General features: G+C 49.9%; 1 protein-coding gene across 3 annotated transcripts in view; it reads right to left on the bottom strand.

Moving 5' to 3' along the window:
* ALPK3 (alpha kinase 3) overlaps window positions 1-20,067 on the bottom strand; it is a 47,412-nt gene extending 27,345 nt beyond the window's left edge. Inside the window, exons 1-4 of one of the 3 annotated variants that reach the window (XM_082448514.1) lie at window positions 19,850-20,067; window positions 14,696-14,734; window positions 11,016-11,137; window positions 577-694 (exon numbers count right to left, since the gene is read on the bottom strand). In XM_082448514.1, the coding sequence (XP_082304640.1) occupies window positions 577-694; window positions 11,016-11,137; window positions 14,696-14,734; window positions 19,850-19,992 (422 nt within the window). In that variant the 5' untranslated portion in view covers window positions 19,993-20,067. Of the gene's footprint in view, window positions 1-576; window positions 695-11,015; window positions 11,138-11,232; window positions 11,305-12,203; window positions 12,371-14,695; window positions 14,735-19,849 lie in introns of those variants that run through there. The other 2 variants (XM_082448515.1, XM_082448516.1) reach the window with 2 other exon arrangements.
* Between the last annotated feature and the right edge of the window lie 6,615 nt (window positions 20,068-26,682).

Raw genomic sequence — 26,682 nt, 5'->3', positions numbered from 1 at the left:
GAGCATGAGATGGGAGGTGAGAGCCCCCAATCCCCTCAGCCAGAGCCTCGAAGAGTTGAGCGCCCTGCCCCACCCCCTGCCAGCCCTGCCCCGAGTGCCACGCCCCACCTCCGATAGCACCAACTCCAAAATTCCCCACTACAGCTGAGGAAACTGAGGCTGGCAAGAGGGTGGGAGCTGGCCAAGGTCATGCTGTTCCAGGACAGATTAGACTTGGGGCCCAGGAGAGCTCCCTTCAGAAGCAGGTGACCCACACAGCCCCTTGTGAAGTAAGGATGACACAGGAGCTTTTTTGGGAAGCTGACCTCATGGAAAATGTTGCTATGGGTCAGGACCCCCTCTGGTTGCGCTCAGCTCTCTGGCTGTCAGAAATACTCCTGCCCTGGCCTTAGGAGATCCCAGACACTGGCAGACAGACACGCTTCAGCAGGTGGCTCAGCTTAGCCGCAGAACCCTGCCTCCACCCCCAGATCCTGCCTGGGTGTCTTCATCCAGCTGACTCCATTTCTAAGGGCAGACTTGGGCCATAGGACCTTCAGGAGGGCAGAGAGAGCAGAACAGGCCCTTCTCCCTCACCTGTAGAGCTGCAGTGTGTGGCGGTTGCCCTGATGAGTGATCTCGTATTTTGGCAAGCCACAGTAGCGGTCCAGCTCTGTGTCATCCTTGTACCAGGTCACCTCTGGCTCTGGGTATCCTAGGAGGGAAGCAGGAGATTGGGTTGCAGGGAGACCAGTTCCAAAGTAGTGGGAGGAGAGAACAGGATGCCATGGCTTCCCCAGACCACCTGAAGAGACTGGACTGGCCCACCTGCCCTGGGGCTTGTAGGAAGAAGAGGGCTATCATATGGCTCAGCTTATTTTTAGAAGCTAGGCCCTGTCAAAGCCTAAAACTGTTCCCCTTCAGCAGCTGGAAGGCAAATATAGAGGAGAAACTTCCTAGCTTCTGGTAAGAAGGGAAGCAAGGAGTTTCCAGAAAGCTTTGGCTGGTAATAATAAGCTTCCTTTCTTCAGTGGCCTGTTCTACATCCTCAACAGTAGTAACAGCTCTATCCTTGGAGGTCTCTCACCAATACCCAATATCAACACCGCTGCCAAGAGCCCTCCTTCTTTCATTCCAGGTTCCTGAGCTGTTAGTATTATTTGATGACACAGCTAAAACATCCATCCATCCATCCATCCATCCATCCATCCATCCATCCATCCAACCATCCACACCTACCTTCCCATCCATTCACTACTGTGAAACTGATTGAGGTATTTTCCCAGCCCCTCCTCTCTGGACTTCCAGCCCTACTCACAAAGAGCTTCCAACTGTAAAAGTCACATGTCCCTTCCTCCCTGGCCACTTGGCTGATTTGTCCAGTAATAAAAAATTAATCAGTTAATCTAATCCAATTCTTTGACCTAGTATTTGGGAATTGGAACCTAGAGACAGTCTACCCTAGTGTCTGGAAATAACTTGGAAGGGGTACAGCCATATTCTGCCACATGGACTGAGAAGCAGACAAAGCTGGTCGACAGTGAGATGGAAAATGAAGTTGATGTTCAGGATAGAATAAGAAAAAGGAGAGAGAGACTTCTCTGGTGGTCCAGTGGTTAAGAATCCACCTTCCAATGCAGGGGATGTGGGTTCGATCCCTGTTCAGGGAACTACGATCCCACATGCCGCGGGGCAACTGAGCCTGCACACCACAACTAGAGAGAAGCCTGCACGCCGCAACGAAGACCCAGTGCAGCCAAAATTAAAAAAAGAAGACAGAGAGAGTCCCAATATCCTTCCAAATACTGGCTCCATTCTTTGCCTGGGCACAGCTACATTCCTACTTGTCAATTCCATAAGAAGCCCATCTAAGCCTTACCAAAAAATTCTGCTTCGTTTCTTAAACTGACTCCAATTAATTTGCAATGTTTACTAGAAATTAAAGACTCCTAACATATATTCCCTTAAATACATATATATTAGGTGTGTGCTGACTGCCAAGCAAGGGTTATGAAGATATAGGAGCTTGACAGACAGCTCTCTGCTCTCAGGGAACCGACTGTACTATAGAAAAGATAAGACAGGTCTCCACAAAAGGGAGGGATGCACCTGTATCTGGGTACACATTCTCTGTCTTCCCTACTGTCTATGGATAAACTACCCCCATGCCTATCTAAAGACACCCTCACTGCATCCCATCTCCTCTTGCCTCATCAAGGACATCTCTCCAACAATCATTCCTCCTCTCCTGCATCATCAAGCTTTTCCTCTCTTATATTATTCCCATCAGCATACAAGCCTCTGTACTGTCTCCTTTCTTTTAAAGGAACTTTCTTTGACCCCACATCCCCCACTAGCTCCTGCCCCCATCTCTCTATTCTCTCCTTTATAGAGAAATTCTTTGAAAGAGTTGTCTGTATTCACTGTCTTCACTCCATCTCCTCCAATCAGGCTTTTGTACCCACCGCTGCACCAGAATTGCTCTTGGCAAGGTCACCCGTGAGTCACACATCGCCAAATCCACTAGCGTTTCTTAAGCTTTGTCTACCCAATCTATCAGCATTGACCTTCTCTTCTTGAAACCTTTTCCTCACTTGCTCCTGGATGCCACTCCTTCTGAGTGCCTTTCCTACTCCACTGGCCACTTTTCCTAATCTTTTTCTTCCACCGCTCCCCCACCATCACCACCTAAGACTATAAGTGTTAGGCCAGGGCTCAGGCCTCAGAACCATTTTCCATTTTCTAGCCATAAAACCTAGGGGATCTAATCCTGTCCTGCAGGCTTTAAATAGCTATATCTTCCTGACTCCCAAATTTGTATCTCTAGCCCAGACCTCCCCTGAACTCCTGGTTTTTATTTCTGACTGCATACCTGACATCTCCGCTTGGAGGTCTAATAGGTATCAAACTTAACAAGTCCCAAACCAAGCTCCTTATTCCCCTCTCCAAGCCAAATCCCACATATATCAGTAAATGGCAAATTCATCCTTCTAATTTGGCTCAGGCCAAAAACCTGGAGGCAATCCCTTATTCTTTTCTTTTCCTCACGTCCACTCCATCAGACGATTCTATGGGCCCTTCCTCCAGACTGTATCCAGAATCTGATCACTTCTTGCCATTCCCTGCCGCCAACCTAGTCCATCACCATCATCTGACACCTCAGTTTCTGCAACAACCTCCTTGCTGATCTCACTACTTCCATCCTGGCCTCTCTTCAGCCCATTCTCAGCACAGCCAGAGTGAGCCTTTTAAAATGAAGTAAATAAAGTCAAGTGATAGCACTCCTCTGCTCAAAACACCCTAGTAGCTCCCAGGTCATTAAGGCCCTCATGACGTGGGCTGCGTTAGCACACCGGCCTCAGCTCCTCCTGCTCTCTGCCTTGCTTGCGGTACCCCTGCCACATGGCCCTGCTGGCTGGCCTCTAACAGCAGGTGAGAACCACATCTGGATTCCTCCCACCTCTGTTCACACATTACCTCCTTGGAGAGGCCTTCCCTACCACCCCGTGTGAAACAGCGACTCTGTCTCCTTGGAAATTCTTAGCCCTCTTACTATGTTTCTTTTTCTTCATAGAATGCATTGCTGCCTGACATATTATACCCCAATGAGGTTGTTGGTTTACATCCATCTTCTCCAACTCCCTGGGGAAAGAACAGCTCCATGACTTGTCCGTGTTTTTCGTGCTATGTCCCCAGTTCCTAGAATAGTGCCTGGTATGGAATCAACACTCGTTAAATATTTATAGGTGAATGAATGAAGCAATGCACTAACGGCTCAGGGTACAGAGTAGGGAACAAGCACCTCTGGCTGGGGAATCAGGAAAGGCTTTATGGCATGAGCGGCATTTGAAATGGCCATGAGGGTGGGTAGAATTTCAGAAAACGTGGGTTCAGTGCCTGTACTTCCCCTCATAGCGCTAATCACAATACTGTAACTGACTATCCCCTTGTCTGTCTCCCCTCCTAGACGTATGTCCCATGTGAGTCAGCATCATCTCTCCTTCACTTCTGTATCCCTACCACCTAAGATGGCACCTGGCACAGAGTAGTTACTTAATAAAAATAAGAATATGCTGGATGAGTGAGTAAATGAGGAAGGGAATAAGTGAGCAAACAAGAGGTGAGTGGGAAGGGCATGCCTGACAAAGGAACCACAACAGTAGAGTGTGGGGTGGAAAGCAGAGGGCACGCTGGGGAACTGTGTACAGGAGTAGGGAGCAAGGGAGGTGAGGCTGCAGCTGGGTCAGCCAGGAACAAACTCTGGGCAGCCCCGACTGTAAAGCGAGCCCCATGTTTCCACAGTGAGCTAAAGCCCCTGGTTACATCACCGTGCGTGTCCTCACCATCCCATGGGGTGATCTCATCCCTACGAGGGCCCGGCTCAGAGCCTCCCTGCCCCATGATCTGCCCAGTCAGGCCTCAGCCTCCAGGGCATGAGTCCAGTCAGGCTGTAGCGAGAGGGCAGGGATGGGGCAAGAAGGGAACACTGAACGGACCCCACAGCCACAAGGCTGGGGCTTCAGCCCCCATGCCACCTTTTGGTGCCTCTTCACTAGGTGGGGGCCAACCTGACAGCTTAGGGCTCCACGGCAGCAATGGATTCTGGAAACAACTTTATTTGGGGAGAAAACATTTCTTTGTCCCCTGGGTAATATGAACTGTATTCTGAAACACACAAAAGCAAGGGAGGTCCTTCACTCCCAGCTGCACACACACGTGTGCCTGTATGTGTGCCCACAGGCTGGCATGCATGCGTGCGCGCGCGCACACACACACACACACACACACACACACACGGCCCTGACCAGGAGAGCCCACAGCAGTACTGAAGCCTGAGGCCTTCCCTCTTCCCCTTCCTACACTGACACCTCTGCTCCACAGCTAGCATGCCTGAGTCCAGAACTCAGCTCGGAGACTTACAGCCTCATCCTAATCATTCCCATTTTGGAGAAGCTCAGATTCAGGAGAAGAATAATGATGAATGTAAATTTAGAGGTTTCAAAGAGCTTTCAAATACAAAATTTCATTTGGTCTTCATAACAAACCTGTGAAAACAATTGTGAACATTTACTGAAGACTTACTATATGCCAGATACTGACCTGTACATTTTTCATGTATTATCTCATCTAATCCTCTCATAAATCCTATGAGGAATGTACTGTTATTAATCCTCAATTTAAGGAAGAGGAAATTAAAGCTCCTGCCCAAAGTTATCCAGCTGGTACACAGAAGAGCCAAAATTCAAATCCCTCTCTTCTATAAAACAGGTAAGGCAGGTGTTTGAATCCCTGTTTTACACAAAAGGGAGATGACTCAGAGAAATCAAGTAACTTACTGAGGGTCACACAGCTGGCACATGACAAAGCCCTTGGTGTCCTTTTCCTTATTCCACTGCTCTTTCCACTGGGGACTCTGGGACTAATATGTAAGTTTCTGCCCCCAGCAGTCATTATCTTAGACTTATTTCTCTAAAAAGAGTTTCTTCAAGAACTTGGTTCTGTCTAAAGGCTAAGTCCCTCTGTCCAGTTGGCCTGACACACACACACACACACACAGGCTAACATAGAATCTACAACAGAGTTGAGGAGAGTGGGGGAAAGGGGTCACCATGCTGGACAGAGATGGGCAGCCTCAAGGAGGACAGTTGCACTCTGGCCAGAGAGGCCCCTGGGGGAGACAGGAGCCAGAAGGTCCAGTCAAGGCCTGCTATCCCCCATATGCCCACTCTGAGAGGGGAGAACCCCAGGGTCATATACCACTTCTCCAAGTCCCGAAGGGCTTCCCTCAGAGCTCAGCCAGCAGGGGCACTGGCACAGACTCTTCTTCCTCACCTGGACTAGGTCCTGACCCACCACGAAAGCATCACCTACTCTTGGCAGGGCCCTGCTTAGACTGACTCATCACAACCTCATTCAAGGAGTGCTACCAGCAGGGGGGGAGGAAGTGAGGTGAGTGTGGTCACTCTATCTCCACGGGACGAGCCAGGATCACCACACCAGTCTCATACAAAGGCCAGTCTGAGCCATACACCCATCCACCATCCTCCATTCCAGATGGGGGCGGAGGGGAGACCCAGTTTCTAGCCCTGTTTCCTTTGTTCTCTGATCTTTCTGCATAATGCTTTCCCTTCCCCCTGGCCCCTCTCTTACAGTCTACCTTTTCTCCTTGTTAATTGGGAAAGGCTTATTTACAGTGTACTATGGTGATCACAGAGACTTCTTTCTTAATCTGCTACAAAAGACTCAGGTAACCTGAGATTTTTTATATATACGTGGGGATGAGGAGGGGGGAGGAGGGAACAGTGGACTAAGGTGTGGATGTTAGAGACAGCTAGAGCCCTAGAAATCTTACAGCCTTACTCAGCAGAGTTGTAGATCTCATCATGGCAGGTGCTCCTGAGCAGAAGACCACGGCCCTGGCTGGTCATCATGAGACATGGGTATTATGGCAATTGAGGGGATAAAAGTTTGTTCCTTTGAATTGGGCTTGAGACAGGGAAAAGCTTACTCCCATGATGACCTTGGGGGCATCCAGTAAAATAGCCCAAGACTCTGTAAGTCAGACTCATGTCGGCTTCAGCATGTTGCTCTCAGAGTCCATGGCTACAAAGGACAGAATGGAAGAAGGAAAGGAGGGAGGCCCCCACAGCAGTTGCTGTTGTCAAGGCACCGAAGCTGCAGCTGCAGTGAACAGGTAATGCGGAAAGTGGAAAAGACACTGATTTTGTTGTCCACACAGTCAGGGTCACTGTGGTCATACTGGCAAATACATACTGAGCGCCTTCTTCGTGCCTGCTCCAGAGGCACGATGTGTCAGGTGTGTGCTCTATCCCCCAGATCTCACGGTCTCACTGGGGAGAGAGATGTATGGACCAAGAAGCTGTACTGTGAAAGACAGAGCAAGAGCTCTCTGTGGAAATGCTGGAGATGACCTCCTGGAGGATAAGCTGTTTGAGCTGGGCCTTGAAAGATGACAAGGAACTTGCCAGGCTTCTAGGTGAAAAGGCAGCATGAGCATACCATCTATTTTCACTCTCTCACCCAAACCCACTAAGCTACACTAATGAGATTTTTTTATTTAAAAAAAATGTGTGTGTATGTATGTGTGTGTGTGTGTATACATATAGCCACTAAAAAAGGGGAGAATAAGGGCAAGGAGAGCAACAGGAACAACAACATTTGGAAAGCTGGAAAGCAGATGGACGAGTAGAAACTGACTTAGCAGACCCAAGACAGCTTAACCCAATGAGAAACTGAGAAATACCCTTTGAACACCAGAAAATCCTCAAAGGGCATGGGAACTGGCAACCAGATACCTCTGGAACTGGGGGTAAAGGGAAAGAAGGAAAGGTAAAAAGAGGTGTGGAAAACAGTCAGATCTCTGGCTCCCCTCACCCACTCCATACCACTGTGTAACTAGCTGCTCCTTCCCCCCATGTCCAAAGATGCAGTTTAGCACCTGGAAAGGTAAAACTTTGCCCTGAGGGTAAGCCAGCTCGGTGGAGGGCATGAATATTCTATGGAAAAACGAATCTATAAAATAAATGTTTGGGCTTCCCTGGTGGCGCAGTGGTTAAGAACCCACCTGCCAATGCAGGGGACACGGGTTCGAGCCCTGGTCCGGGAAGATCCCACATGCCACGGAGCAACTAAGCCTGTGCGCCACAACTACTGAGCCTGCACTCTAGAGTCCACAAGCCACAAGTACTGAAGCCCACGCGCCTAGAGCCCGAGCTCCACAACGAAGAGTAGCCCCCGCTCGGCGCAACTAGAGAAAGCCGTGCGCAGCAACAAAGACCCAATGCAGCCAAAAATAAATAATAAATAAATTTATTTTAAAAAAAAAAAAATGCTTTATGCTGAGAGCCCACCCAATCCTCTCATCTGCATAGCTTCCAGAAAACTCAGGCAAGACACTAGAAGAATACTCACTAGGGAATCTGGCTAATCCAAGAGAAAGGAACTAAAGAAACTCACTTTGTCAGTTCCCAACTCTAGTGGTGGCCAGATCACCCTAGAGTGAAGACCCAAGGTTTCAGGCCCCTCCTACTTGCTCAGAACTTCCAATCAGCTTTTTACTCTCCTACTCTTACTCATTATCTGACAACCAAAGATTCCTAGATATCTGAGGAAAGCCTATAAACAGGAGATTAAGGACCAAAACAATTAAAGAGAAAAAAAGCAAACTGGAAGAAACACAAACCATGCAGGAAACGTTCAGAAAACTATCATTACTAGTCTCAGAGAGTTAAAAGAAAATATTACATTCATGAAAAGAACAGGATGTTTTAGAAAAGGATTAAAAAAGAGCTCTTATAAATTAAAAACCCAATAGAAAAGTTGAAATATAATACTGAGGGAATCTCAGAAAGAACAAAAAGACAAATAGATGAAAGGGAAGAAAAGATAAGAAAATAAGAGAATGAGTCCAGGGGAGCAGATATGCACATAACAGGAGTTCCAGAAAGAAAAAGCAGATAAAACAGGGGAAAGAAATCAACATCAAAATAATCTCAAATTTCTCAGAACTAAAGGCCATCGGTTTCCAGACTGAAAGCGTCCAAGCATGCCCCTGGATGAAGACACCCGTAACAAGATACATCATTATGAAATATCAAAACACTCTTAAAAGCTTCCAGGGAGAAAACTGGTCTCATGCACAGAATCAGGAATCAAACTGTCTTCCTACTCTGAACAGAAATTTTGGAAGCAGGCAGTGTAGTAATGTTTTCAAAATTCTGAAGGAAAATTATTTTCAACTTAGAATTCTATACCTAGTCAAACTCTCCATCAAGAGTAAAGCAGGAAAAAAAGACATTTTCAGACACAAGTTGTCTAACGTTTACTTACCATGTACTCCTCCTAGGAAGCTACCAAAACAAGGATGTAAATCAAGAAAGAGACAAATGTGGAATACAAATAAACAAGAAATCCATTACAGGAGGGGTAAAGGAAATCCACAGGATGATGATGAAGGGAGATCCTAGGATGATGACTGTGTACCAGACGCAGAGAACAACTAAGTCATACTGGAGCAGAATGGCTCAAAGGAGACATAGGTTGAGATCTTGTCATCATAATGCCTCCTGCTATTGTACCATCTTTGGGACCTGATGAAGCCACTGGAGGATGTAGCTCAATAAAGCCAGAGAGTAAGCCAAGAAAAAGGAAGACGTGAGATCCAGGAAACTGAATCAAACCCAGAAGAAAGGCAAAGGGAAGACCCAGTATAACAGCTGTGTATTAGGCCTAAAAGGCCACCAGTTCACATAGAAGAATAGGGATGTCTCTAAGGAAAGTAAATGACAGGGTACTGATGGCATTGATCTTGTGGAAAGTTATTTTAAAAGGCTATTAGAGGGACTTCCCTGGTGGCGCAGTGGTTAAGAATCCACCCGCCAATGCAGGGGGCACAGGTTCGAGCCCTGGTCTGGGAAGATCCCACATGCCATGGAGCAACTAAACCCGTGCGCCACAACTACTGAGCCTGCGTTCTAGAGCCCGCGAGCCACAGCTACTGAGCCCGTGTGCCACAACTACTGAAGCTCGCGTGCCTAGAGCCCATGCTCCACAACAAGAGAAGCCACCACAACAAGAAGCCCGCACACCACAACCAAGAGTATCCCCGGCTTACTGCAACTAGAAAAAGCCCGTGTGCAGCAATGAAGACCCAATAAATAAATAAATAAATAAATAAATAAATAAATAAATAAATAAATAAAGGAGATAAGTGAGGGGAAGCAGAGAAGCACAGTAACATAGCAGATGCAGGCATAAGCAAGCTGCATCAGATGCTGCAGAGAGCAAAAGCAGCTTCTCCTCTTCACCAGGTTTGTGGGCTTTGGCAAGTCACCTAACCGATTCTAGTTTCCTCCTTTGTAAAATTTGACTAATAATAGCACTGACTTCACAGGGTTTTGTAAGAATTTGACAACAATGGAAACAGATAAACGTAGCAAAAGGTGTTATGCTGTACAAAGTTAAGGGATGCAGGCGCATCTCTGCGTCCCTCGGAAGAGTTCTCAGCTTTTAGCACAGAGGGTTCTGGGCAAAGTGAAAACTGCCCAGGGGAACCCAGTCCCAGAGAAGATGTTTAGCTGGCTGGGGCAGACAGGTCCCCCAGAATCAGGGCATGTCATAGCTGGAAACCACCAACGCCCTTGATTTACTGAAAAAAATGGGCTCTTGGAGGGAATCTTGACCTGGTGGCTGCAGAGCTGGGAGAGGTAGGCACCCATTGACGAGTCCTGCAGGCCCTGAAGCAGGTGGGGTTAGTGCAATGGAGCCACTGCTGGGACGTCTGGGGGAGGGATACAATGCCCAGGGCCAGCTTCCCAGTACCCTCACCCCTTTATTCTCCCCTTCCAAGGAGTATCTCTCTGCTTCCTAGTCTGCCAAACTGTTGCTTCAAATTCCACCACGGAGTTCAGTGAAATGCACACATGATAGTCTTCACTTCTAACACTTATATGGTACTTACTGTATGCCAGGTATTATTCCAAATGCTTTTCATGTATTCATACTATTATCATCCCCACTTTGCAGGTGAGGTGCTCGGCATCACATAATTGGAAAGGGGACAAGCCAGCATTCCAAGCCAGGCAGTCTGTCTCCAGGGTCTGCAGTCAGAATCACTATACATTATTGTCTCTCAGGCTTGAGACTCCCAAGTTTCAAACTACTCAACTGTAAAATGGGGATATTTGAGGAGTAGCCTTGAAAACCTCTTTCGACTGGAGAGCTTCTTTCCTTGGAATAAGATTCATCAGTCGTGTATGTATGCCTGAGGGTGAGGAACCTTTACAGAAGACAGGTTTTGAAGAAGAGCAGGGTGTATATGTGGCTCCAGAATGGGAGGAGACAGGGACCCCAGCCCACACAGGGAGATGAAACTGGAGAGAAAGCTAAGAAGACAAATGTCAACTGGCACAGTTTTGTGCACACAGCCAACCCCTCTCCATGCCTGTCCCCACAGCCCCCTTAGACCCTGACCTGTGCAGCAGCCCCGGCATGGATCATACAGATGGCCTCATTACCTGTGACGATGCAGGTGAATCTAACGTCGCTGTCCTCGGACACAGCCCGGGACTTGAGCGTGGTCTCAAATAGCGGCTGGGTCTCCTCTGTTAGCTGAGCAATGATGGAGCAGAAGGTGCTCCTAGGAAAGGCAAAGAACTATTCAGAGCAGCCTTTCTCCCACCTCCACCGCGTTATGCCACACCCCGGTGTTGCCCAAGGCAGCTTAAATCTTACCATGTCCATCCGTCATCTCGTGGCCATGGCTCCAGCACCTGGGCAAGTCTTTCCTCAAGAGAGCCTAGGCCTCTTGGCCAGGTTGGGAGCAGGGAAGTTACCAAGGGGCTGAATGGGATCCTGACCCAGACCCATTACAGTAGGCAGCATCTGACCATGGACCAGACTCCTGAGCATGCCAGACCACCAGTCCTGGCATCCCCATTCCATCCTTATTGAGGAGTCTTGCTTCACACTCCACCTTTCATCTCCAGAGAAGCTCGTGCATGGGGGAGACACACACATGGATAGGCCCAGCCTCAGAGATGGAGACCCCAGCACAGCAGAGCCTCCATTCATGCCACAGAGGGAAAAGCCAGCCAACCCCATGTATACATAGGTCCTAGGAGCTCAGGGGCCTCTCCTAAAGCTTAGGCTCAGAAGAAAAGCCCCTGCATTTGTGAGCATAGACCTATAGTAGACAAAGAATAAGCTGGCCAATGCCAGGGGTCTAGGCACAATGGTGGCCTCTAACTCCTAGGAGCACAAGAAAAGAAAGACTCAAATGAATTCTCACCCTAAAGAGGGCTATGGACTTCCAGTGGAAAGCCAGTCAGGGCTCCCTTGCTCCCCGCTTAGATCCACATGCTCAAGTGAATACATGGCTGGCAGCTCCAGGACCAACCAGCAAGACCGCCATATCACAAACAGATCCACCACTGCAAAAGCCAGGGCTTTTAGTTCCCTCGTGATAGTCCATCTTCCAGGACTCAGGGGCATTTGTGGGCTCACTGAGTCCAGCACAGACTCACCAGCACTGCTCAGCATTTACAGTCCTCTCCTGCCTGCACACACGAGCAAACCACCATGCCAGACCCTTTCATGGGCCAGCAGAGACACAATGCATCCCTAGGCGTGACGTGTAACCACATAGCCAGGTTGTGTGGTGCACAAGCCGTGCCCAGCCCTCCTCCCCCTCCCAACTCACACACCCTCTTGTGAGCAGCAGGGAGGACTGTAAGGGGTAACGTGAAGAGGAGCAGGAGGAACTGTGTTGGGGGGGAGGACAAATCATTCAAAGCTGCCTTTCTCTGAGCCTCAGAGGAGGGGGTGGTCGCCCGCGGGCAGTGTGTGTCTGCCTGTAATCTCTCCACCAGGAGCAGGTAAGAGTCTGTGGGAACACAAGCAAATAGGAGCTAAACCCTACTTTGTGGGGAGGGCTCTACATTCAATTTATCATTTCTGTGGTTATCATTCTGGACTTGGGTTTGAGGAGAAAGGTCACATCCCAGGAAGAGTATCTGGAATCAAGTAAGACTTCTGGACTGAGGGGGTCCAGCCATGGTCTCTATACAGGAATGCAGATACCTGGGCCTTTGAGCAGTTGACAGGAGTCCTCCCCCCCAAAGACTACCCAGAAAGGGGATCCCAACTTCTCACGTGCCTGAACGCTTGAGCTGAGACTGCAGTTAAGGCTGCCATAACACTCCCTGCCACACTCTCACCTGGAACCTAAGTAACTTATTAGACGGTTGTAAGAACTGTCTTCTTACAACTTACTGTTGTAAGAACTTACTGTCCTTTCCTTTCCCTTTTAATCCATTCAAAATAGAGGGTCCTTCAGGACCTAGACTATCAACTCCCTGACACTTGGGAATTACATCTGAAAACGTTTCTTGCTGCTCACATACTAGCAGCAATTTCTGACTTTGGGGAATACCAAATCCCAACCAACAGTTTCTAAAGGAAACTGCCATGCCAAAAGTAATCAGACTTCTATGATTTTGCAACTAATTCAAAACAACCTAATTATGTCCTCCCTACATAATTTGAATCCTACCCTACTCATGAACATGAGCCTGGATCTCATATTCAGCTTAGGCTCTTAGGGATGAAGCTGCTTGGGCAAATCTAAGAAAATAAGCTACTGGGTAAGTGAGAAACCAGGAAAATTATGCTTTAAGAAAATCTGCAGAGACAAGTGCTCACACTAGATATTCAACAACAGGTAGTTATGTTATTTCATTACTTTTTTTGAATAAGAAAGAATGCTTATCTTCTCAAACTTTCCAGACTAGGTCCTAACTATATTATTAACTATATTAACTGCTGAAAAGTATAGTTAGAAGAATGCCCTCTAGGAGAGTAGATCGGGGGTACATTTGGGGGGACAGGGAGAGTCACTGCATATACTATCATATTCTACTGAATGTCACCCACTTTCTGTTCTCATTTTCCAAACCACTCAGACATGGGATGGACTCTGAGTCTGCTGCTTCCTGTCCCTTGGAAAGCCAGGAAGTCCATGCATCTGAAAATGGTCTGGTTCCACCCTGACACCTCCAGGTCCTTCCAATTCTGTGACTTCATGAGGATATCACAGCCTAATCATGTGTCTCTATAGAACACCAGAATCATCACTGGTTTTCAACATGTTCAAAGGAACCTAACCCTGCCCTTAGGTTTGGTTATTTACCTTGCTTTAAATAGACTTCCAAGACCCTCTCTCTTTTAGCACTTACCACACTCTGCTTTGAATTAGTTGTGATACCCTCTCTTCTACCCCTTCAGACAGTGAGCCACCCAGAACAAAGGTCTCTCAGTATTCTTGCCTATCACAGGAAACATACATGGTAGACACTAATTATTAGCTATTCAGAAACCAGTTAGCTATGCAGAAATCTTTCTCTGTGTAAAGAAACTGCAGCCAACTCTCCCCAAATCTACCAGAGTCGGGGATGAGGCCCGAGTGGTTGGAAGTAGCCAGGAAACGTTCCCATTTTGATCATAATTGTCAGTTCAGCCAGGGGTGGAGAGCTGTCCCCAGCTAAGGAGGCAAGAGGACAGTCATTCAACAGGCAAACCCGGACTGTGGGCCTGCTCAGGCCCCGATCTGTCTCTGAAACAGATTCAGAGAACAAGTTAATGCAGGAATACACTAACATGGTATTCCCTGACCTTACAGGGTTCACAGCCTGCAGAGGTGGAGAGGAGCCAAAGGAAAGGGAAATTGGGAGAAAGAGATGACAGAAGGAGAACTTAAGGGACTGAGAAAAAAAAATTTTTTTTAAGGAAGCAGCCACGGTTAGAAGATAAACAATAAGGTTTCAAACCTAGATATGTGGTTACAAAAACCATGAAAGCCTAGGATGGGGGAGAAATGGGGCACATGACTGGTGGTTCTCTGTTCTGGTCCCATGGTGCCTCTCCCAGGGGCACAGAGATACAGTTGCAGGCATCTCAGGGACCCTTGCCTATTTCTGGGTCCAGGCACCCCTTTCAGATGGTTCATGCAGGCATCAACTCTAGCCCCTGTGAGACCCATGCTCACATGAGTGCCCTCTCACACCCTCCCCAACCACCCTCCACCTTCCCCTCACCCCATGCAGCCTGGTTAGTGCAAAAGCAGTCACCCAGAGGCCCCTCAATGCCCAGACCCAAGAAAAAAAGCAGTCAGAGAAATGTAATGCAATGGTGCGTTTACCTTCCAGAGCTGGGGTGAGACAACCGGTTGCTGGATAAGCTAAGCAAAAACAGCAAATGGAATCATTAGGCCAAAAAAGCAAGGAGAGGAGGAGGAGAAATCAACAACAGTCGGCAAAGTATTAATCGGCCACCATCTGGGGCCCAAGGGCTTTTCTATTAAAAGGGACCAGCTGTCTTAGTTGGCCTGCTCCAGTTAGCAAGTGGCCTTACCACCCGACACAAATGTATCTGAAACCAAGAGCTCGTTAAATGCAACAGAGTCCAGGGAAATGGTTAGGCAGGAAGGAGGCCCCCAGGGGCTGAGCTTTGAGAAAGGTGTGTCCCAGGTCCTTGAATCACTTATGGCTTCCTGGCACGGTTCCCCACTCCGCAGCACGCCAGCTTGGGGGCAGCTCCTGCTTCAACCCTCGGCCTTTTTGGGGAGAAGAGCCCCGGTTCCTGGAAATCCCTTCACAGGCTGGGAAGGAGACAGGTGGCTTGGAGAACACCCATTAATATGTTAAAGTACGGTTGACCACGCAAGGCAAACCAGCTGGGAGAGTGAAGAACAGGAGAAGAACAAAGCAGTTAATTCAGGAGCTAGGAGGCACCCAGTTCGGTCAGACCAGCACAAGGCCCTTTACACTTAGAGGCCCTGATCATCCCTCCTGCCCCGGGGCAGCTGAAAGCGGACACCAGCTAGGGGCTGTGTAGGCCACTGGGGGGTGAGGACTCACACAGAGCTGCCCCTTAGTGGAGATCCAGCCCACTTGATATGAGTCAACTTTTGCCTCTGCCTCCACTTTTCCTAACACAAATATCTCCAGTGGAGTCTAGGGCCACGATCTCCCACTGCTCTCTGGGAGATCTCAGGGGCCACCCAACCCCACTCACTGCCTTCAGTCTGTCCCCACCATGAGAATAGCTCTCCCGTCGTTATCAGCAGTCCAGTCTGCTCAATGGAACTCTGTCTGCACCTCTAACCACTGACAGCCTGTATCTTTATAACCAAAAAAACCAAACTCATCCTCTACCCCAAAACATGGTTTCCACTCCAGTGCTCCTGGGTTTGTGGATACTACCAGCACTCTCCCGAAGCTGTAAATCTGCCATTTTGGACTCCTCCTTCTCCCTCCCAAGTCCAGTTAGTCAATAATTCTAGGCCCTTCTTTCTCCTTTTCTATTCCTGCTGCTGTGTTCTGATCTAGACCCTCGTGGCTCCATATTGGATGAGCACACAATCCCCTTCTCCTTCAGCCCTCATCACACCACCTCTCTGAAAAAAAAAAAAGCTACAATCCCCCCACTGTGTATTTTATTGAGTCTCAACTCCTTGACTGGGCACTTAAGGCCCTCCCTCACCTACTCACACCCCATCACACACAGTTCTCTACTTCCCAATACTCAGGTTCCACTGTAACCAGACCTGTTGCCTAACTGGCATGGACAGGTCCATTCCTGGTCTCTGAGACTTCACTTCTGTCCTCTCTGCTTGGAAAGCCCTCCCTCTTTCCTTCTGCTCATCTAAATGCTGCCTACCCAGCCTTCAAACCTAGCTCTTGTAGCTTCTGTAGCTCTTGGCACAGTGCCAGGCATACAGTGGGTCTTCAACCTCTGTTTTATGGAAGAAAGAGCGAGAAAGAGGGAAGGGGAGGGAGGGAGAGAAGGGAAGTATATCTTTCAGCCTGGAAGGGTCCTGCCCCCCAGAGGGAGCTGCTGCTCCAGAATGCAGCTGCCTTTGCTCACAGCTTTAAAAATCCTCTGGAGGCCAAGAGGGCACACCTCCCATGGTTTCAAGGCACTGGCCAACTCCATCCTTTCCTGACCATGAACTTCCTTTGCCTTTCTCCTCAGAATGGAGAGATTTCTCCTTTGTTGGGTCTGGATTTCTTCCCTAGGAAGGAGAGGGAGAGAATCAGCTCTCTAATTCAGACAGAAAATGATAGGTTCCACCTGCAAGTGGGCAAGGACCTGAACTGTGATAGTGCCCCCTCCCTGGCTCCCTCTAGGGCTGGTTGTGATGCTCTGCTCCCTGGCCCCATCATCCTGCTTTCTCTAGGCCTCACCCTTACATAATTAGCCATGTCAGGAGGAGTCCTGGGCCATGGAGGCACCTTGTCTTCAGAAGGTGCCTGTGTGCTGCTGACTGGGCCAGAGGTAGGTTCAGGGCTCTCACCCAGGAAGGGAACTCCCCATTTACTGACTGTGAGTGGGTCAGAATTAGAGGCATCAAATGTTGGGGTAGAAAGGCCTAAAAGAGTTCTTAATGATACCTTCATTTTATAGAATGGAAATTCAGGGCCCAGGAAGGAAAGGTCTCTTCATAAAGGAGAAAAGTAGGCCTGGGGGGAGAGGGGGTGGCAGCGCGGGGCACCAGGACTGGCCCTGGAAGCTGGGGCCTCCCATTCTTCCTGGCTTTCATATATTCTGGGACATAAAAGGCCCTCAGAAAGTCCTGGCCTGATGCCTCAGTTTCCCTGAAAGCCCTAGACAACCTGCCTGACCCAAGCAGAATAGAAGAGGTGTCACAAAGCTGCTCCTCCGAGCCCACCTGGACCAGAGTGTCCAAGAAATGAGGGGTCAGAGATTTCTGGAACTTCTAAGTGTCCCTTGGAAGCAAGTTAGTTATAACTGCATCCACCCGACTGTGGTTCCTTAACCTACGCTAGCTTACCCAGGCCCCACCTTCCTATAGGGGTGAGGTCCTAGAGGCTGGTTGCCCTAGGAGGGAGGGCCTACAGTTTGGGGGGATTACTTGCATGTTGGACCTCTGACCCCAGGGGTACTGGAAATATCCTTGAGCTGACTATGGACTGGAAATCCCTCCAGGGTTGGAGGAAGGAAAGGTATGCACAGGAAGACAGGTTCTAGACCTGGGCCAAGGCTTCTGGTGGCCTGGCTCACAGCACAGCTGTCCATCGGCTCCCAGGGGCAGCCCACCCTCCCAAGGTCCCATGAGAATGATGACTCACAAGCTCCGTGATAGGTGTGTATCAAGGTAGACCTGAAAACACTGAAGCCAAGCGTGAGTGGGACAGAACCTGCCTCTCGATCAGAATTCTTGGATAGTCAGGGCTCATCTAGGCTGGAGCCAGGGTTAGCTGGCAAAGTCCTCAAGGGACCCTCTTTCTCCTCCATCTCTTGGGCCCTCTTCCCACCCCCACAGGCAGTCAGGTTGCTCTGAGAGACAGAAGACTATATGGTTGCCTGCTCTAACACAGGAATCAGGCCTTGATAGACAGCTGTGAACTGCCTCCACCCCAAGTACCCAACACAGCCCCATTCACTTTCACAGTCTCCCCTCTTTGGCCAGAGGTTTTTCCAGAGGTAAGAGAAACCTAGTCTTCTTTGTCCCTCAGGACTGGGGGCGGGGCGGGAGTCTGTGGCCAGCTGGCAGAGGCAAAACCACAGCCCACAGTCCTGGGCTAGAAAACCCTCTCTCCCACTGCCCCAGCCCTGCCCCTCCAAACACTTGATGAAAAGAGTCTCCATTTAAGAACATTCTCACTTAGGTCCAAAGGGACTTAAGCCAGACATTTCTAACCCACTTGCAGTTCTCAGGCTGACACACTGCTTTGCGCTCATCACACGTGCAATTGTATCTACCATACAACTTTTCAGGTGGCAGCTGGAGAGTGGACATGTGTCCACTCTCCAGCCTTTTTCCTAACAGCCCAGATCCCCTGCCCTCCCAATTCTGCCTGGCTTTCAAGCCACCCCAGTGCTGTCTCTGAGAAGGGCCCTGCTTCCCGCTTCTCCTTGTTCCACTGGTATTGACAAAGGCCAGACACAGGAGGCAAAGCCCAGACAAATCACTGTGACAAGTATGAGACAAGCGTGAGGCTCCTGGAAGGCAGTCAGCTTCACCATGGACTGGAGTAAATATACAAATGTCATTCCAGTTTTTCCATAGAGCCAGTGGCTAGGAGGAAGGGGCATTCTTTCCTGGCAGCCAGGGACCTTGTCGAGTCTGACTCAGTCACTAACACCAGCCCTCAGCCCTGCCCCAGACATGTGACACCATTTGACGAGTTTTATGCAGAAACCGGTTCCAGTTACATTTGAACTTTTCCAACTCCAAGGTCAACAGAACTCAGCCAATCCACGAGGAAGTGCCTGGGACTTTTCCTGAATGTCCTTGATGTCTGTTTTTGTGCTGTTTTAAGAACGGAGGACAAGAAGTCTCCAGACAGCTTCTCAGAGGACTGGCTGTTTTCTGTGTAACCTACGGTAAGACAAGTTCTGGGGCTGGGACACAACCACTAACCCAATAGCCAACCATCACAATTCCCTTTGGAATAGACTCCAGAGTTGGAGGGAAACTAAGCTGCCCAGAGGGGACAGGAAGTGTCCGTCTCCATGTTAATGCACGTGTCCCTGTGTGTCTGTGTGCCTTTGCGTGCCAAAATGCCCCTCTATTGTCTGCAAGTCTTTACACGGGTGGGTAGCCTAGCTCCTAAAACAAAGCATCCACACCTCTTTAATTCTTGGAAGGGGAGTAAATGGCTCATCATTTCGGCCCCTTCCCTTGGCATCCCATTCCCCCAGACTGGGCAGAGCAATTGGCTTCCTCAGAGCCACAAGCTCTGAATCTTCAGGCAGGGCCGACCAGCACCTCGAGCCACCCCTTCACCTCACCAGCCCCCACCAAGATCCCGGGGAAGACCAAAGTCCTGGACCCGGAGGAAGATCCTTCTTTGCAGAGTTTATTTTTTCCGCTGAATCCGGAGCTAAGCAGCCCCCTTCAGGGCAGTGCCCCTAGCGCCCCCCCACCTCCCCCTCTCCCCTGCCCACCCCCGAGAATGTTCTCCCCCTCCCTTCCAGCCGGCAGGAATGTCAGCCTCTCTGGCTTTCCTTATCTCGAGCTGTGGAATCCGAGGCCCGGGAGTAGCTGAGCGAGGGGCGAGGGTGAGGTAGGGGAGATAAGGAGAGCCTTCAGGCCCCTGTGAAATCACCCCAAAGTAGGGCCTTCCTCGTCCCCAGAGCCTCGCATTGCCGGAGGCTAGAGGCCCACGGGCCATGAGAGGTCAGGGGAGCCGTGAGGGGCCGTGAGGGCCGGTCCGGCCTGACCATGTCCCCAGGCCTCGGGCCGGCGCGCCAGGGGCCCATCCGAAGGCCTCCGCCCTCCCGACGCGCCGCCCCGGCCCGGCCAGGCCCCCAGGGCGCGACTCACCTGGTCTCAGGCCGCACGCTGAGCAGGTAGCTGCGGCTGGCGGGGCTGGGGATCCACATGGGCCCGTCGTCCTCGCCGTCGCCCCCCGCCCCGGACCGTCCGCCCGAGCCCCAGCCGCGGCCGGGGGCCCTCCGCGACCCCATACTGCTGCCGGCCCGCGCCCGCCGCCGGCCCCTGCTCTTTCTCCAGGCCCCCGCCCGCCAGGCCCGCGCCGCCGGCCGCCGCTCCCGCCCGCGGCAGACGCGCGCCCCTATTTATAGCCGCGGGCCCGGCCGTCGTCACCTGCTGCTGTCCCTCCCCCGGCCCGGCCAGCGCGGCCTCCGAGGCGCCGGGGGGCGCCGGGCCGCGGGGGCCTCGCCAGCCCCGCCAGGCCCTGCCTGAGGGTCCGTCCATTCCTTCCCTCAGCCCACCGCCCGACGTGTGTGGAGCGCCCCCTCCGCGCCCGCAGCCGCCCTGGCGTCGGGGCCAGCCGCCCGGGGAGGCCTCCCGGAGCTAGAGGGGAAAGGGGTGTGCGGTTCTTGAAAGGAGACCAAGCATATGCCCCTCACCAGGTCCCTAGGACCCAGGCTTCCTGCCAACCTTCCTTCCCTGCTCGCGCCCCATTTCGCAGGTGTGGAAGCTCGGGCTCTTCGGCCTTTGCCAAGGGGAAGGTGCAGAAGTACCCAAGGAGCTGCGTGGGGTGTGCGACCCAAAGCCCTGGAAGGCCAAAGAAGCCGGGGGCGAGGGGGCGGAAAAGCTGCTCGGAACCTGCGGGCCTGGATCCAGTGGGAGACCAGGGAGCCAGGGACCCGCCCCTCTTGCTGGCAGCAGCCCTGACTGACTGACCCTGGCCTTGCCAGTGGCTGTTGATCCAGCACTTAGACAAACCCAAACCCACATACCTGCATAAGTGACCTCAGTTCCAGAGGAGGCCAGTACTCCTCAGAATGTTCCTCTCCATTATCTAGTAGATTAGGGGTTCAGTAAACACCACTAGAATAATTGAACCCCCTTCTCCACCCTGTTCAGTCTCGATTTCCCAGCAGCCGAGGGGGAAATGGGCTGAGTCCTAATGCCCAGAAAAACAATCATTCAACAATTTCTGAGAGCAAAATTCTAAGCACTGTGTAAACCTGGTTGTAAATATTGGGAATGACCACAGTCTGTTTACCCATTCTTTCGTCTCCTACATCCTTGAGAGCATCCAGAAAGTACCTGGAGCTGGATGGTTATAATTATTAGAAAGTTGGAGGGCTTCCCTGGTGGCACAGTGGTTAAGAATCCGCCTGCCAATGCAGGGGACACGGGTTCGAGCCCTGGTCCAGGAAGATCCCACATGCCGCAGAGCAACTAAGCCCCTGCGCCACAACTACTGAGCCTGCGCCCTAGAGCCTATGAGCCACAAATACTGATCCCGAGTGCCACAACTACTGAAGCCCACACACCTAGAGCCCGTGCTCCACAACAAGAGAAGCCACTGCAATGAGAAGCCTGCGTACTACAACAAAGAGTAGCCCGTGCTCGCCACAGCTAGAGAAAGCCCACCCGCAGCAACAAAGACCCAACGCAGCCAGAAAGAAAGAAAGTTGGAGCAAAGGAGTACAACCCCTCTGTTCTAGAAGCTACACTCACATCCCTACTCCTTTTGGAAATGGCTCTTCCTTCACTTTCACTGTGTGGTTCCAATGGCAACTGCCGTGATCCTACATGTTCCCTTCCCCCCACTCCCTGCACCCTCCCTTCTGACTCAAGCCAATCTATTCATGGTACCCATCTCCCTGACCACAGAAGCAAGCATCAGACCCAAGCTGTGTCAATCAAGGTTCTTCAACAAAATGTTTTCATCTGGAATTGGGAAAGAAAACCTGTCCCTCTGTGGTGGAAAGCTGTGAGCTGCAAGGTCCCAGCTTTTAGCAGCCATGTTTCTTGCTGTGTGGAGGAGGCCAGTCTGCAGTGAGGAAGAAGGAAGCTGACACAGAGAGAAGCAAAGGCAAGGGGTACAGCGTCCTGATGGCTTTCAGGTGCCTTGTTGCAAGTGTTCCTGTGATCCACCTTTGTCCATGGCCTTCCTGCAGTTTGGCAGTTCAACCATTTCCTGGAATCCATACCCAAAATTTCTCCCTTTGCTCAAGCTGATTCAAGTTAGGCTTCTATTAGTGGAATCTAAGAGTCCTAACCAATACTAAAGCCTTGTCTTCTAATGAGCCCGAATTTGCCACATTTGACCACATGCCCCCATTCATCCTTGTTCTTGGCTCTCTGGAGGTGGGCATATTAAAATCTCTTCAGTTGTCTACAGGACAGTCCTGCACATATCTGAAAGCCTGCTTGGAGTTTTGGTTCATTTTTTTAAGTGATTACCCATGTATCAGGCTACAGCACATGTGCTAGAGGCAAGGGTCACAGGATCTGTGCCTTCAAGAATCTTATGGTCTCATAGGGGAGACAGGAATATAAGCAAAATACAATGCAAGGTGAAATGTTCAATTATAAAGCCATGCATAGGGGAGCATAAAGTATAGAAGAAAGAGTGGTTAGTTGTGTCTGGGGATTTGGTTAGGACAGTTTACAAGGAAGAAACTAAAGCTGAAGAAGGGTTTTTTGTTTGTTTTTTTTTTAAACGGTGGTGGGTTTTTTTTTTTTTTTTTTTTAGTGTAAGGGCTTGGGTGCTCTTATAGCTACTTTATTTATTTATTTATTTATTTATTATTTTTGACTGTGTTGGGTCTTCGGTTCGTGCGAGGGCTTTCTCTTGTTGCGGCAAGCGGGGGCCACTCCTCATCGCAGTGCGGGGACCGCTTTTCATCGCGATGCGCGGGCCTTTCACTATCGCGGCCCCTCCCGTTGCGGGGCACAGGCTCCAGACACGCAGGCTCAGTAGTTGTGGCTCACGGGCCCAGCCGCTCCGCGGCATGTGGGATCTTCCCAGACCAGGGCTCGAACCCGTGTCCCCTGCATTAGCAGGCAGATTCTCAACCACTGCGCCACCAGGGAAGCCCTGAAGAAGGGTTTTGATAATTGTGTAGGTGCTCACAAATAGACTCTTGTGGGTGGAGGCAGGTGGACAGAATATTCCAGATGAGGGAATAGTATGCACAAAGATATGGAGGTGTGAAGCAGCTTGGCATTCATGTCACTCAAGCGTAAAGGAATTGAGCAAACAGAGAGAGAAGTGAATTAGGCAGAGGCCAGATCCTGAAGGCCTTGCCTAGTACAATGAAGAACCTAGAATTCTCTTTTAGGCCATTTCTCATGACAGTGGATATGGTGCTGCTAGTTACCCCAGTGACTCTCCAATTTATCAATTTCCTTTTGAAAATGTTACACACATGCCCCCACAGAGGTCAAACCAGAGCAGCCCACAATTGAATTAGCACCTCTCTGGGTCTGGGCTCCACACAATTAGCAACAACTTTTCTTCTTCTCCTTTGGCTGCCTTGGGTCTTCATTGCTGCGTGTGGGCTTTCTCTAGTTGTGGCGAGCGGGGGCTACTCTTCGTTGTGGTGCACCGCCTTCTCATTACGGTGGCTTCTCTTGTTGTGGAGCACGGGCTCTAGGTGCGCAGGCTTCAGTAGTTGTGGCACGTGGGCTCAGTAGTTGCAGCTTGCGGGCTCAGTAGTTGCAGCTCACGGGCTCTAGGGCGCAGGCTCAGTAGTTGTGGTGCATGGGCTTAGTTGCTCCGCAGCATGTGGGATCTTCCCGGACCAGGGATCTATCCCATGTCCCCTGCATTGGCAGGCGGATTCTAATCCACTGCGCCACCAGGGAAGTCCCAGCAACAACTTTTCTGGCAGCCAAATTATTTCACTGATCCCGAGCCTGTAAATTTTCAACATGAACCACTGTTCCTCTAAGTCTTTCCCACTCCTGCTTGTAAAGTCTTTTTTTATCCTAAGTGCAAACTTTCACCTTTTTTTTTTTAAAGTTAAATCTCATGTTCTTCATCTCACGTTCCCTTTCCTTCTTATCTGACTCTTTTTGAATTCTGCTCCTGTCATCCATTGTATAATCTATCCTTCCCAGCTTCTTGCTATATGCCAATTTAACAAGCAGACTTTCATGATCATACGGGCACAGCTGAGTAAGGAGTGTCAAGGCGTTCAAGGATGAAGAGATGGAAAAGGCACAGTCTCTTTCCTGGATTTACTGCCTAGCAGGAGAGAGAGGAGATGTAAAGTGTTGTTTAACAAGAACTAGGCTAGAAGTCCAGAGACTCAGGTTGTAATCCTGCTCTTCCACTGAGTGGCTGTGTGACCTTGGGCAAGTGGCTCACCATCCCTGAGCTTTATCTTTCTCCTTTGTTAACAGGAGTGAGGTCATGATCCTTTATGATCCTGAAGGTCATAGCTGTTGATTCAGCAAGTATTTATTAAGTCTCACTGCTGACTACTACACTCCAGGCATTATGGCGGTACTGAGGGTGCAGAAATGAATGTTATAGTCTCTACCCTTGAGAACCTCTCAAGCCTGAAAGAAAGACAGAAAATTAAAACAGAATCGCCATCAATCCTCTAATAGAGGTTTGCACATGAGAGCACAGAGGAGCGCGTGCTGTGGTTCTGTGTTTGGAAATAACCATAATACAAGGCAGTCAGTGTTTGCTATTAAATAGAAGTACTGATGAAGCGTTGTAGGAAGTTGCTACTGGTGCCAGGATGCCCTCTCCCGATTGTTCTGAACTTCCTGGGGCCCCAGAGTAAACTGGGTGCCCGTGGTAAGAAAATCTCAGGCTACTGTTAATTAACATCCTTAGCTCAGTGTAACAAGGGAAGCTACTCTCAGACTACGACAGGGTCTCCCAGGACATTGCGACTCAACTACATTAGCTCCTCTCATCAAGGTCTGGATGAGTTTGAACATGACTTTTATTTTGAATTTGTCCCATCCCTGCCCTTCCTACTCAGCTCTCTCTCTTCTAATACTAACAAAATTCCAAGGGAACAATCCACCCTCCTTTGAAGCATTGGCCAAGGGCATACGTTACCTCATATTTATTAGCTATCAGGACACCATTCCACATTTCTCATCATCTTCTACCTGAACTTATTGAATTCAGGCCACCTCACTTTGAGTGTCGCCGTGCAGCAGGCTCTGGTCCCCTGCCTCTCTAATAACTCAGCCAACAACCTGACAGCAGGTCCATTGACTTCATCCTCTCAGAGACCTTCACCCCCCCCTCCATTTAGCAACCCAATCAAATGTCCACCACTTGAACCTCGTCAGAGGAATTTCTCCACCTCTAAAATGCCATCCTGTTATCCTTCCATGTACCAAGCCTGCCTTCAGCTTTAGGGCAACTCCAGACTCCAACTCCCCCATAACTTCTCCGCTCATGAGTTCCTTCCTGACTTCTTTATGATGCCCATCGCATCCCCATCTACACACAGACACAGTGTAGAGTGGACAGTAACTTCAACTACAACTGTACTTTCCTCAGGGATCTCATTTCACTTGCCCCTTGACCTTCTACTAAGTTTGCCTTGCTGGTTCCTAACCTGGAGTCTGGCTGTGGGCTTCTCGCTCTGAGGCTGGCCAACATTTCTGGTTTCCAACCAGAGTCCGATCTCAGGCAGCTTGGCAATCCTCTTACGTTTCCCCAATCTGACCTTTTCCTTTCCCTATAGCAACTGTTCCAAACAAGATTCCAACCTCCCCTCGCCTTCCCCGCTTGCAGTGGTCAACGGTTCCTTCCAAATACAGGGAAAAGTGAGACCATTGGTGAGAACTTCCACTTTGAAGGAGGACAGGCTATCTATATCATTCCTGAGTTGCACTAACCTCTGCTTCAAAACGTATACTGTTCCTCCCAAGGCGCTCAAACTTCTGCTCTATCAGCTCTTCCTGTCCTCCCCTGCCCGGCCTCCTTCCTCACAACCTGTGAGGATGATCAAATGTTTGTTTTCCCTGAAATATTTACTTTATCTTTCACTTCCCTTTACTATCTTTACTTCTCAAAAGAGACCAAAGGAAACCAGTCATGTTTTCAAGCAGTAATGGGTTACCAGAATTGGATGATAAACTGCAAACTTTGGCCTCCTGAACAAAGCAGAAGCATCCCCACGACCAGAGCTGAAGCAGACGTCAGAGCCAGGCCTGCCCAACAAGAGTGGCCAGATGCCAGTGCCTGAGTGTCACCATGGAGCTCCTAGGGGTCAGAAGAGGTCCCTGGCCGGGGGTAGGAAGAAGTCTGAGTGGAAGCACATGTGGCCCCAGCTGTGAGGAGGGGAGGAAATGGGGGCAGAGACCACTCAGGGTTGGCAGGAAGAGAACTTGGCCTCCACCTCTAGCCTTGTCCTGCCACTGTGAAGCCTCAGCACTCTCTAGGACACTTCTGTTGGGGGTCCCCCCAGCCTGTGTATGGACATCTCCAGGGATTAGAAATATGCTACTCCTCCAGGTGGCCCATTTTATTTTTAGGAGGATCTTCCTTTTATGGAGTCTAATTCTGTTCTGCCTTCTGAGGCCACACAGAGGAAATCTCGACTCCTTTTTGATATAATAGTCCTGCAAAGGTATGAAAAAAGTGATCATGAAACATCTCTTTTCTTGATGAAACCTCAAGTTCCTTCAATAGCGCCTTGAGTGAAATGGCACTGAGGGTCCCGCACCAAGCTGGATGGTCCCCTCTGAACATATCCACTTTGCCAATGTCCACCTTAAGCTACTGTGCCATGAATGTCACACTTCACAGGTGAGCTCTTCAAGGGAAAGTACAACTATCATCAACCTCACTCTGGTCAGTAGACTTTCAAGATCTTATTTTGCTTTTCTGGCACCTATGTGGACTCAGGCTGAAGTACCCTTTTCCACAAGCTATGGCACAGGAATTGAGGTCAGAGGTCAGTGACACCTTC

Source organism: Balaenoptera physalus, assembly GCF_965194825.1.
Source record: "Balaenoptera physalus genome assembly, chromosome: 2".
NCBI lineage: Eukaryota > Metazoa > Chordata > Mammalia > Artiodactyla > Balaenopteridae > Balaenoptera > Balaenoptera physalus.
The sequence above is the reverse complement of the archived record's forward strand: the minus strand, read 5'-3'. Positions and strand labels throughout refer to the sequence as shown.